This window comes from Urocampus carinirostris, chromosome 11, assembly GCF_059441175.1.
Source record: "Urocampus carinirostris isolate Australia breed hairy pipefish chromosome 11, RoL_Ucar_1.0, whole genome shotgun sequence".
In the NCBI taxonomy this organism is placed as follows: Eukaryota; Metazoa; Chordata; class Actinopteri; order Syngnathiformes; family Syngnathidae; genus Urocampus; species Urocampus carinirostris.
In genome coordinates, this window is record NC_142359.1 from 32,864,699 (window position 1) to 32,878,307 (window position 13,609).

Below are 13,609 nucleotides of genomic sequence, written 5' to 3' on the forward strand. Positions count from 1 at the left end.
TTTTTGGTGTACTTTGTCATTTATTCATTTCGGTATTTATTTTGTGGTGTATTAAGTCATTTATTTATTTTGGTATTAAATTGGTCACCTCTTATGTCATGAAATTGTCATTTATTTTGTTGCGTATTTTGTTGTGTATCTTATCATTTATTTTGTGATGTTTTTACTATTTTTTCGTTATTTATTTAGTTTATTTTGTCACATATTTTTGTTGTGTATATGTCATGTATTTTGTCATTTATATGATTTTATTTCCGTATTTATTTTTCCATATATTCTGTCATGTGTTTTGTATATGTTGTCATATATTTGGTTATGTTATGTATTTGATGTATTTGTCATGTATTTTTTTATTTATCCATTTCAGTATTATACAGTATTTTGTAATAACATGTGTTGTGTATTTTGTCATTTCCTTATTTCCGTATAAATTCTTTCATGTATTTTGTCACGTATATTTTCGTAGAGTTTGTTGTGTATTCTTTCATTTATTTTGGATTTGTTTTCTGTATTTATTTTGTCATGTATTTTGTCTTATATTTTGTCATGAATTTTCTAAAGTATTCGCTTTTTTTTTAATGTATTTTGTCAGAAGAAAATGTTTTTTTTTTTTTTAAATGAGAAAGCGGCCTAGTTGCCTGAGCTTTTCAGCTTTTGGTTCATCAGTCTTGAATCAGCTATGGGTGACAATTTCTTTTGGATAAAATGTTGTTGTGATAAAATACACGAAAAAATATACGATACAATGCACAAAATAATGCATTACTAAATAAATTACAAAATCCATAAATATATGAATGAATTGCATTTAAAAAAAAAAAAAAAAAATATATATATATATATATATATATATATATATATATATATATATATATATATATATTTGGGTATTATGTGATTTATTTATGTGTTCTTTTATTAATATGGTATATATTTCTAGGTATGTATACTGGTACATTTACAGTAGAAATAAATCCCGCATGTGGCTTACGGGCTTCGAAACGGCTGAACCAATTTTCCTGAAAATTTACAGTTTTACTTAATGCTCTGGGAGTGTTTTTATCTAGGTTTGGTGTCAATGCACCCCCTATAAATACCAACATAATTGATAAACATCTGCTTTCGTGTGCAACCAGCTGTAGAGCCTCATGCAGCCATGCAGCTTTTTGGCACTCCCTAATGGCTCCCTTGTGCTTTTTCAACAAACCACGACCCCAACGACCTCACCCAAGTAGAATGCCTGGCAAAGCCGAGCCACGCAGCGCCGTGCCATTATGCTTGTTTCTACATTTGGCAGGAATGGTCCTCGACAAAAATGTGTTTGGAAGGCTTCAACACTCATCTAATGATTGTTGGAGTTTGATGAAAGAAAAACACAAAAAACAAAGATGGATTCCTGACATTTTTGCACCATTTTTGAGAGCTTTTCTCGGTGGTTTTTTTTCAGTCTTTGAAATCCTATCGTACAAATGTACCAACATGTTTCCTACCATTGACATTTTCAATACATTCCAAAAAAGGGGTCTTCACTTTGACAGTTTCTGCTCCCCTTTGAGTCCTTTGAAGCATTTGGCACTCCGTCATCCTCCACTCTTGTTCCCTTTATCGTTCCTTCTTTTCTTCGACTGCGTAATACTGATCTCGGGAGAAAACGGAGGGAGAATGGATTGGGGTCCCCCGAGTCCGGTCTTCTCCTCTCATAGCGGCGGACTGGTCTGGATGTCCCTAACAGGTCAGATCGAAGTCTCGTTACTGCCACTGTTAATGTGGAGGGAGGTGGGGGAAGTTTTGCAGGGTGGCAAAGGGGGAAGACAACAACATGCCAGGTGAATGCAAAGGGGTGAAGAAGTGCTCATGCAATATCAAGTGGGATGCTATTTTGCCATTAAGATGATATGAAGCTCATGTTAGCAATATTAGCTTAGCATTAGTGGGTACGTTTACATGCAGGCAACAACTGGAAACAAATTTATCCGGTACATTAATCCCTCACTTTTTTGCGTTCCAAAAACAGGGTTTGCCAAATTCATGCACTTTTGAGGACTTTCAAAGCCAATTATCCAATTTCTCCAGTACCATGAAAAAGAGAATTCGGGTGTGAATCATGTAAATATATCTGCAATTTACATATGCAATTTTGAATTGTGTGTGCATTTATCAAGACATATGATTTTTGAGTAAATTGTGAATACTGTGTATGTATACATTTCTCACCATATAGGTGTTGTATAAAAAATGACTTAGTTTATATTTTCAGTTGCAGTAAGTTCCTCCCATTACAATTAACCACATAGAAATGCTACCTTAATTGTTTGCATGGCCCATAATAAATGTCCATAATTGATACGTAATCCATGCACCAAGACACATTTTATAGTGCCTTGTTTAGGTGTAGCATGCAGGATAACGCCATACAAACTATTGCCAGCTGCTGTTAATCTGTAAAGCCATGTAAAAATGCACAATAATTTGATCAAGGTCTCAGTACAACTTCCAGTTTTCAGATTGCAATGGTCAGCTTAGTCCTTTTATTTTCCAGTTACTTGCCCATTTATAAACATTCAAATAATGTACCCACATCTTGAATATTTTAATGCCCCAAAGGATTTTTGGACTTGTAGTCCAGGTGACTGATCAAAGCAAACTCTCAGTTACTCACTAAAATAGCCTCTTGTGTATTGATTAGTTTCTCCAGGATATTTCAGTTTTATCTTTTGCCCCCAAGATGAAAATCTATTATATATCTGCGATCCATTATCTTTAATCGCATATTGCTGCAAGCAGGGGTCAGCAGAGCGCTCTTTTAACGGATCTGGCAGCTCTTTTTTGCCATTACTGTATTTCCGACTAAAATTAACGGCACAGTTGTGGTCACGGTCTATTATCCCCAGTTGACTATTGCTGAGAGCAGGGGCCGGCAAAGCACTTTTTTGGGGGAATTTGGACCACTGAAGCGTGTCATTGTGGCCTGCCTAAAATGAACCCTACAGTTTTGGCTATGATACATTATCAACTATAGCTGAGAGTGGGGTCTGACAGAGCGGAATTGTATCATGGCGGGTCTTTTTTCTGTTCGATCCGCCTGAAATGAACTGCACTGTTTTGGCCATGATCCATTATTTCCAATAGACTATTGCTGAGAGTGGGAGCTGACAGAGCCAAATTGTGTCATGCGTGGCGGCTCTTTATTTCCTTTCTTTCTGCCTAAAATGAAGAGCACCTGCACATCTGTGATCAGTTATCCTCAGTGGAGTATTTTTGAGAGTAGGTGTGGGCAGAACTCATTTTTGCCATTACTGTATTTCCGCCTGATATGAACTGTGCTCATTCTGCCGTGATTAGTAGTCCTGTTATGGCCAGCCTAAAAGGAAATGTACAGCTGTGGCCGTGATCAATTATCCCCAGTCGACTACTGAGGGAGCAAATTTGTGTCATTCATGACAGCTATATCAATCTGTTTTATCTGCCAAAAATGAGCAACACCTATGCAGCTGTGGTCCATTATCCCAAGTAGACTATTGCCGTTCAATAGTGGACTATTGCTGAGAAAGCACATTTGTGACATGATTTGCTGCTCTTTTTCCATATTTTCCGCCATAATGATCACCAACTGTGCGGCCAGAGCGCATGATACAAATGGGGGAGGGGGCTACTTTGAAGGTTTTGGTGTAAAAAGACCCTTTGCTACCTCAGGTTTCGCTGGTTTATTCCTTCTCAGGGAAGAGACATCTCTCTCAATCTCTGGAACACTACTTTTTTTGATTTTCCCTTTTCATGGGTGCTTCTGGTCCCCATAAGCGCGAAAAACGAGGGATCTCTGTATTGCGGGGTGTTCTGGTCCCTGTTAACCGCGATAAACGAGGGATAACCGTATTGCACATTGACATCATAACTCACTCTGAGTCTGTGCCATTTCCGCCATTGACTGTCCCGGACTTGAAGTGCATTTGCATCCCGCCATTGGTGTCGCGGTGGACCCCGGGCGGCGCCGATCCTACGGCGACCTGGGGTCGGGGCGCAACAGCTGGTTTGACGAGTGCCCCGTTGTTGCCGGTTCGACCGTTGTCATTGGAAGCTGATGAATTCCGTCGGGACAAGGGCGCCATGATGTTGAGGGATGTCGGGGAGGGAGCTGTGGCCACGTTGTAGCTTGGTGGCGGAGAAGAGATAGTGGTCGAGTTGTAGTCGCTCAGCTTCTCCCGGAGACGGTTCTTCATGTTCTTGTCAGTCAGGGGGGGCGGGTAACAAATCTTGTTCTTCAGGATCCCTGACAAAAATAAGAAATTTGCCTTAATTTTGTTATCTTCTGTCGATAGATGAGCAAAATACTTTTAACAAATTGCTTGGAATGTGGTCTAATTGGTTAAGTTTGGGTTATATTTTGTGTAATATTTTGTTTTCTCTATTATTCTTTTTGTGATTTTAGGTCATCAGGTTGAGCATTGTTTGGGCATCTAGAAAGACCATCTGCATCAGATCTGGGCACTCTGGTCCTCAAAGGCCGCATATCTTGCATGAATTTTGAAGTTTCTTTGCTCAAATATATATGATTCCAATCACCAGGATTGGTAACAAGTTCCTTTTTGAAGAAGAGAAACCTTAAAAATCATACAGTATATGCAGCCCTCAAGGACCGGAGTTCCCAGGTCAGATCTCCATCATCATTGTTGGGAACATTGTGCATTATTTAGTGCCTCCTAGAGGTAAAAAAACCAACCTTCATTTGTTAAAAAAAAAATATATATATAATTTGAATAAGCCAAAATATCTAAACTATCATGAAAACATGCATTTTTTTCAAAAACCTGTAGGTCAAGAAAAATGCATTTATTTTACCTAACATGAGAGCAACCCAAAGAGAGCTGACAGAATTGTCCACCTTCTCGCTGCTAAGTGTAGCCTGCTTGTTAATTTTTTCTTCTTTTTACTTCCCCCCCTTTTTCTTTTCCTTTTTCTTTCCCTTTTCTTCCTTTATTTTCTCTTTTTCCCCCTTAGTCTTGGTTTTTCTTTTGTTTTCCCCCTTTTTCTTTATTACTTCTTGCTGTTTCCTTATTTTTTCTCCCCTTTTAACATTTTTCCTTTATTTCTTTACTTTTTCCCATTTTTTTCTTAGCTTTTGATGTATTATTTTACGATTTCCTTTTTTGCCTTTGCCTTATTTATTTTTTTTCTTTCTTTCTAAAAGGATAAGTAAAAAAAATGTGCGCTTGGGTCACCTCGAGTCTCTGTAGTTTTTATTCTCCCACATCGTTTTGAGTTGCATTACACATTACAGTGACATCTAGTGATCATATATTATACAGTGTCACACAACATCTGTCCTTTCCTAGCATTCACTTTCTTTAAAAAAGAAAACAACATAACATACAGGTATAATACACTCCCGTACCTTTTCTCTGTTCAGGCTGGTGGTTGGTCTGACCAGTTGGCGTCATGGGCTCTTTCTCTCTATCCTGAGACGTTTCTCTGCCCTGGTCCTGTTCCACTTCATGGTTGGTCCTGTTCTCCTGGTGCAGTTCCACGTTTACTTTGGTCTCCACGCGCAACCGGGTCGGCGCGCCAGGCTCTTCGCTATCGCTAGCCGTGGTGGCGTCCGTCGGCCAGTACGGCGCCACATGATTGGACACGGACTCCACTAAAAGGTTGGGAGGAAAACACATGGAATGGGGGGTTAGTTATAGACCCTTTTATTTGTTTGTAAACATTGTGACATATCCGGCGAGTAGGGCTTAGCATGGAGGCAAAAGAACAGTTGCGCTGGTCAGAAGACAGATGAAAGAAAGCTGTTTTTGCTGCTAACTGTCGTCATGTGTGTATGTGTGCCAGAATCAGAGAAAAAACGTTACTGATCGTAAATTGAGGATCTACAGGATCCCACCGGACACTCCTGATCAAAGATAAAGAAGATAGTTGTGGTTAAAGCGCATATAAGGGAAAAGATTAGACCACAGCACTCATCAAAAGTGCCCAAGTTTGCAGCGCACACTTCGTATCAGGTAAAATAAATTAAACATTTATGATTGCTGCTATCGAGTCCATATTAATTATTGTATCTGCAAAACATCATATTATTTTCTTAGCTTCAGCTAACTGTTAGTGTGTAGCCTAAATGCCAACGGTAGCCTTTTAAACACTGCGTGGGTCTAAAATAAAAACAGGGACCCATTGCAAACAACCGTGGGGCACACAATCCAAGTAATTTATTAGATACATTTAATTATTCAGGTATTTAATTTTTTTTGTTTGTTTTTCTAGGAGACGCATATCTTAATGGCATTTAGGCTACACGCAAGCAGTTAGCTGAAGCTAAGAAAATATAGTAATAAATATAGACTCATAGCAACAATCATAAACCTTTTAATTTCTTACCTGATATGAAGTGTTTGCTGCATTTTAGATGAGTGCCTCAGTCCAATCTTTTCGTTTTGAACCATTCAACTACAACTGTTTTTTTTTTGATCAGGAATATCATCCTGTAAAACTTCAATTTACGATCACAAATCTTTTTTTCTCCGATTCTGGCACACAAACACAAAACATGATTACATCTTAACACTGAACTAGCAGATACGAAAGCTTGGTTTCTTCAGGGGTGTATTCTTTTGCCTCCAGCTTTGACTGTGACGCCTCGCTTAGGCTATGAAAGGCTCTGCATGATTTTGGAAAAGAAAGTATGTGCAGATTTTTTAAAAAAGTAAGTATTGACCTTTTTTCCTAATTTTTGTTAACAATTTTTTTAGCATTTGCTTGTAGATATAGGTCTATCATTCATTTCTTGGTGCATGAAAAGATTACAAAGAAATACCATATTTTACCGACTGCAAGATACCCCCCCAAAGCCCCAAATTGGCCAGAATTTGACTTTGCTTTTACAATGCGGAAAATACGGTACCTGAAATTCCCGCCTCTAAACAACCAATGATTTTTAAAGGAATCTCTTGAGAATGATCAGCTTTGCCCAGAATTTACAATTGTCCTGTATGTTGCATAGGTTATAAGAAATAAATTAAAAATGAATACATACAGCTAGTTTGCTGCCATTGCATGGCAAACAATTAAAGCGGCCATTATGTAAAACAAAAGGAAAAAAAAGGAGATCAAAATTATAACATCCTGCCTCCTTCAAATCAGAGCTCTACCTTTAGGTGTGCTGTGAAGCGGCTGCCTCTCATTGTTCCACTTGGGCTTGTCGTCAACTTCGTCGTCCTCACTGTCCGACGAGTGAGACGAGGCGTAAGAGGAGCTGTTCTCGTCCAATGACAGCTCGCTGTCAGAGTCGGAGTCTAACACAAGAAAGTATCATAAAATGGGACAATGCATTTGATTTATTTAACTAAACCACTCACCATCCCTCTTGGAGCCGCTTCTGTGGAAAAGAGGCCCGTCCAGATCAGTCTGTCCTTTGGCCATCCCGGACGAGCTGCTGGGCTTCTGGCCTGACTCGTCCCTGAGAAGGAAGAAAGGGGAATAAACTGCAAGCAGTTTGACATCATCTCAAAGTGTTGTGATGTCACAGCCTGCATTCATCCTCTACAGCGGGGTCAGGGACCTATGGCTCCGAGCCAGATATGGCTCTTTTCATGAACTGAGTACTTAATGCTGATGAACTGAGTACTTTATGCTCAGTTGATTTTTGCAATTGGGAGATGGAATAAGAGCTTGCTCTGTCCACTCCACGCATCGGCCCGGTATTGCAGTACCTCCGGGAACGGTGCATTCACACTGATCGCTGCTTGGCCCTGAGGCTAGGACCTTGACTCAGCCTCTTGGCTGGGAGCAAGTGTCTCGGCCTCTTGGCTTTGTAGTGTATTATGATTTGACCGGTAACGGATAATGGATAATTGATCAATTCCATTTAAGAATTTATGGAATTCTTAAATCCCCCCCCCATAGATAAAATGTTGCTCTTGAAAAGTTTACCCAGTAGGGTTGCAATTATGGCTGGCGCAAAAACGAGTTTGGTGCGTGCAAAGCCGAAGCAACGCTGTCAAACTCAATGGTTCGGTCCAGTATGTAAAGACTCTTCTTAACTAAAGTTTACAGTCAAGGTGCCACACCAACAGACCCTTTTTGGCTGTATGTCGCTAAGAAATGGATGCTTATTAAATCATGCATGTTCACTGTTAGAAACTTTATGATAAAAACACAGAAAAAACTGTAAACACCCCAAAACTCCAGCCAACCAAACAAAGCAATTTGATTGAGTGAGCAGTAGTGTTGGGCAGATTTCTGTACACATAGCAAAGGGAGACAAGTTTAAAGTGGTATATTTGTTGATATGGGACAGGGCTCTGGCATTATTATTATGTCATGAATTTTATCAAATCATCTAATGTCACACAGCGAAATAAAATGTGCTGAATAAATTGCTTTTGTTTGGAGAGCGGGTTTGGCGGTTTTGATGAATTTTGTCTCAAAATTACTCGTATGCTCTACAATCCTGCTGGAGGACAAACACGTTCCTGACGAGTGGACTCTGCGGTATGGCTATGGCCAGCAGCCACAAAGACAAATATGCAGACGCGTGTCAGTCATAAATTCCCTTCTTTGCAGGTATGCCGCGACCTAATGGCTACATCTACTGTACTAGCTTGTTTGCCTCCGGTGCCGGGCGGCACGCCACGTCACCTCACCCGTTGGCGCACAATAACCTCCAGGTGGGCTCATATTACTCTCGTGACATATTTATGAGCGCAGGTCTAATCGAAAAGTTGTTAAAGCCTCCTGCAAAGAATATGAATTGGTAGAACTTGGGTGAGAGGAGTGATCACCTTTTGATGCTTAAGCTGGTGAAAATGGAAAATAGAACTTCACCTTGTAGGATTGTTTGATATGCTAAAGTCATTCATATAGAAATCCTTTTCTCATATTTTTCACTTTAAAACTCGCCAAAAGGAAATATCATCAATGTTGACGCCCAGTAACAAGAATTCTCATCATTTCTTTGTTTATTCATTTTTTTGGTAGGACCCCTTAATACACATCAAGCAATGAGACTTTCAGCTGAATATCATTTCAAAATATACCAACTTTGCACAGCAGATGGAAGCATCTAATAGCTTTTTGTTAAGCCCTCGCTTCAAGGCATGTAAGCTTTAAAAATAGGAATGTGGTAGATCTTTGGGAAAGTGTTTTCATGCATGCTTTGCGTCATGTTAAATCTAATAAAATAATGTGGAAAAAGATCAAAAAGACAGGCCAGATTGTTTGAATTTAGAAATAGAAACAATTATATTGCATGCATGTGTATGCACAAATACATACAAGTAGGTAATTGGAGATGTGTTGTTTTAGTTCTTTGAGAAGCATGCTTATGAGTTGCAGTTCAGTGAAAATCAATTAAATTTGACCTAAACATATCAAGTGAAACCTCGCAGTTTAATTTCATGGTTTAGCCACTTCACTGATTTGCATCGTGTATTATGTTCTGAATTTGATTGGCTAAACACTCCGCTACTACTCCATATGTCCATCAATAACGTTGTGGTTTAATATTTACACTTTAAGTGCAATTCTCAAAGTTTCTCTAAAATTCCTAATGTCAAAAGCATATAATAGAAAATACCACCAGGTCTTGCCTTACGACCTTTGCACTTTACGGTGGGGAATAATCGGCGGAGGTCACTCCCGGGCCGCGCGACGGAGCGCGTTGGGCGGACGCGGCGTCACACGGCGCGACGCGAGAAAAGGCGGCGGGCGTGATCGGGCTACCCCCGTAACTGGGGGGAGCCCGCTCGTCCGACGACCCCAGTAGCGCGGCGCGAGACAGGCGGCCGTCCGCGTGCGGCAGGCGAAAGGCAGCGGTAGGGCGCGGGACCCCCGTAACTGTGTCGCTGTCATTCGTATCGCGCCCGAAAGTACCCGCAGCGCGGGTTAGGGGCTCGCTCGCGGGAGTGACCGAACAGCACCCGCGGTGCGGCGCAAGTATACAACCTGTCGTGAATTTGTCTCCGATCGTCCCGGGCGGACGTAAAATTGCCCAGCTGTGCGACTCTTAGCGGTGGATCACTCGGCTCGTGCTTCGATGAAAAACGCAGCTAGCTGCGAGAACTAATGTGATTTGCAGCTGCGATTGGCTGGCAACCAGTTCAGGGTGTCCCCTGCCCACTGCCCGGAGATGGCTGGGATGGGCTCCAGCCCCCCCCCCGCGACCCTAATAAGGATAAGCGGTGCAGATAACGAGATGAGATGAGATTTTTTTTTTTTCTTGAAGGGGTGTCACTATTTCGCAGATTTTCACTTTTAGCGGGTGGTTTTGGTCCCCATTAACCGCGATAACCGAGGTCTTACTGTATAGGGACTTTTATTAAAAATAAAGATGTGATTATAGCAATCTTTTTCAAAAGTGGAAGTTTAGAAATCAGTTTCATTTTCTATGCGCTGTCGCTTTCTCTTCCCCCTTCTGAACCCACCGGCTTACTCTACGACTCTAAAGTCGTGTAAAAATGTTTCATTTGCATGTATATTTATTTATAATGTTTTTATCAATCATGTAGACATATATTACACATAAGTAGTACTAATTATATACAGTACAGTTTTCTTATTTTAGGGTTTTGAGGTACTGAGGGTCCACTGTAATTGTAAAAAAATAAAGATTTCTTCTTCAGGGATTTTGCTTATCAAGGGTTATTTGGGGAACATAACTCCAGCGATAAAAAAGGGTTTATTCTAATAATGCTTAGGCTAAACGTCATTTCTGTGAGGACTGAAATGTGTGTATTAAAAAGCTGTGGCTTCAGTGGATTTGAAAGGGAAAAAAGGAAAGCAGCAGCATGGATATTGGTGATTTTACATGGTTCCCCAGGATTATTCCTTTCAAATTTAAGACTTGTTAAGACCAATCAAGGCCACATCCAACAATTTGACACCTATTATGGCATAGAGGCGAGGGAGGCAGGTGCCAAGTCGTAACGGCCCCAACACCACCCAGCCGCAACGGTGGGGCATTTAAAGTTCCGCCCGTGCTGAAGGACCAGGGAAGGCTCTTGCATACCAGGTGGCTGAGGTTTGGTTTGCAAGGGAGCCCGGACCGCGCAGGCACCAAGGGGCGACTAAGAGTGGGACTGAGGCGCAAGCCAGAGCCCACTTACACTTGAAATCACTCAACCACGAGGGGTTAAACCTACACTTTCTCGTCCCAAAGTTACTCCGACGACAACAGCGTGTTAGATACTGCATTCTCAAAAACGTGGAAATCTGGATTTTCCGACCAACACATTGCATTTATCGGTCAGATATTGATAAAGTAGGAGAAAATGACAAATAATTTTAGGTCAAAGTGTTCCACACTTTAGTTCGTTTACTTATTATACAGTTATTAGCTCTGTCACACAAATAGGACAGAGAAAAATTAAGACATTTGAGAGTTAAATTTAAGATGTGTAGACAAAATGTAAAAGCTTTTCAATGCATTAATCAAATTTAAGATTGCGTCAAGTTTTTAAGACCTTGGTGGAACCTTGATTTTAGTACAGAGCTGAGGCAACTGGCAAGAAAGCATTAGAAAGACAAAGCATCCTAAAGGGAAAAGCAGTCATGCGGTAAGTAGGCGTGTACCTCCTGAGTGCGTAAGCCAGGTAGCTGCTGCGGCTCTTTCCTGACCTGAGCGTGCCGTCCAGGGACATGTTGGACCCTCCCATGGCTGATTGGAACATGTGGCCTTCGTCCATGTTGTTGCAGTTGAGGGAGCGCTGTTTACGACGCGGTTAGACAAATTTCAGTGAAACAGCACAATAAAAATAATTCGATAAAGAAATTCAGAATGGATGAACTCACGGACCGTAAGCAAAGAGGCTCGAGTGGTAGCCGTGTCGTCCGGGAGGTTCTTTTTTCCCGTGAAGACATTTTTGAGATGCCTTCTCACATCTTTGTTGAAAATAATGTGGCAGAGGAAGATGAAGATTCCCTATGTATGAGAAAAAATTGTCTTCAAAGACGGTTTCATACTGCATTGTTTAGTTAAGTTGTCAACTATTTTCCTATTGTACTATATTTCTTACTACCATAATTTAAAATAAATTTTAAAAAATATATACTTGATAATTATCTTATTAATGCAAGTAAAAGATATTAGATGGATGGATACCTAGTTATTATGTTTATAATAAAAAATATAGCTATACTTCCCGGGATTTTGCATTTCATGACACATGAGATATTACAGTATTTACTTTGTTGATATGTGTTGAAATCTACGGAAAAGTCCCTGGAGATGATTTCTGCTATGTTCAGCAACATTTGGTGCCTACTTTTTTTTTTATTCAAATTGAAAAATTATCTCTTGTGTAAGGGGCCCATTGGTTGGCTGCCAAAAGAACTCACCTGCAGACAGCTAAACCCGGCAAACAGGTAGTGGAAGGTAAGCACGTCACTGTTGACTGCCATTAGCCCCAGCAGCCAGGTTGCGCTGATGAGCAGCAAAAGCAAAAAGGCTGTGCGAAGTGCTGAGCTAAAGAAAAAGACAGAAAATGAACAAAAATGATCATAGGAAAATAAATTTTAAGCCAGTGTACACGTGACATCTGTGGACGTAGCTTACATAGCGCCCGACTTCTCAACTGCTTTCTGCCTGTGACCACAGGAAGCTTTTGCAGCCAGGATAAAGATCACTATATTCACCTATGGAAAGAAAAATTATATTAACAAAATCATAATTTTGCTGTAGCGCTTTGGAATGGTTAACATTTCAGGGTCATAACACACCAAGACCACAACAAATATGGGTCCAGCGAAGCTCCATATTAGTGTGTCGTGAACAGACAGCCAACAAAAATCAGGGTTTCCATAACCTTGAGGGTCCAAGCCAACAGCCAAACCTAAAATGAAGGAAAACCAATTAGCATCCAGGAAGTTCCTTAAAGTAAGTGTTTATTTCTCTCTGTTTTGATTTACCAGTGATGATAGCCGGAATACCCCAACCCATGGCGTAGTAGAACCTCATGTGGCCATGGTTGACATTGCGCTGCTCAGTCAGCATGCGGTAAATGTGCAGACCCTCCACGAACATCCACGCAAAGGTGCACATGTAGAAGTAGTGCAGGAGGATGGCTATGACCGTACACACAAACTGCCAAGGAAGAAATAAAGGCAAATAAGAAACCTTTAATATTCCTGTCATCAGCTTTATTTTGGTAGGCAAGTTTGGATGTTACATCAGAGAGCCAGAGAAAGAGAAACACGCCAATATAACGGAATTTTTTTTTGTAAAACAACCTCAGAACTTTACCGCTAATTGTTTCGTACAAAACAAAATGAAAAATGAGGTGTACTAAAACCCTTTGGACCCCAAATTGAGTCAAGTTATATAAAACAACCATGAAATGTGGAAATGTTAATGCTACCATATTCATTATTGATTTGCTTAAATAGACAGTGTGTAATATTTAGTGCCTCCTACTGGGACAAAAAAAAACTTTCATCCAGTAAAAAAGAAAAGAAAAAAAACATTGATTTGGATACTAGGCAAAAATACATGAACTATCATACCAGTGTTCATTTAAAAAAAAAAATCCTAGATCGAAATATTTGTATTTCTTTCACACCGTGCAATCCCCACTTATACCGGCGCCATGTTTGTCTGACATCCTTCCGCCACGCTGTGCCATGT

General features: G+C 40.4%; 1 protein-coding gene and 2 pseudogenes across 2 annotated transcripts in view; 2 read left to right on the forward strand and 1 right to left on the reverse strand.

The window, feature by feature from the left end:
• Nucleotides 1-820: 820 nt before the first annotated feature.
• celsr1a (cadherin EGF LAG seven-pass G-type receptor 1a) overlaps nt 821-13,609 on the reverse strand; it is a 116,316-nt gene continuing 103,527 nt past the window's right edge. For both annotated transcript variants that reach the window (XM_088347457.1, XM_088347458.1), the window contains 11 exons: nt 12,895-13,069; nt 12,706-12,818; nt 12,542-12,621; nt 12,325-12,451; nt 11,783-11,908; nt 11,560-11,693; nt 7,347-7,447; nt 7,140-7,283; nt 5,390-5,635; nt 3,898-4,267; nt 821-1,725 (listed from right to left, as the gene is read on the reverse strand). In XM_088347457.1, coding sequence (XP_088203583.1) covers nt 1,698-1,725; nt 3,898-4,267; nt 5,390-5,635; nt 7,140-7,283; nt 7,347-7,447; nt 11,560-11,693; nt 11,783-11,908; nt 12,325-12,451; nt 12,542-12,621; nt 12,706-12,818; nt 12,895-13,069 — 1,644 coding nt within the window. In that variant the 3' untranslated portion in view covers nt 821-1,697. The remainder of the gene's footprint in view (nt 1,726-3,897; nt 4,268-5,389; nt 5,636-7,139; nt 7,284-7,346; nt 7,448-11,559; nt 11,694-11,782; nt 11,909-12,324; nt 12,452-12,541; nt 12,622-12,705; nt 12,819-12,894; nt 13,070-13,609) is intronic.
• LOC148357112 (U2 spliceosomal RNA) lies at nt 7,573-7,722 on the forward strand (annotated as a pseudogene).
• On the forward strand, nt 9,990-10,135 carry LOC148357113 (5.8S ribosomal RNA; annotated as a pseudogene).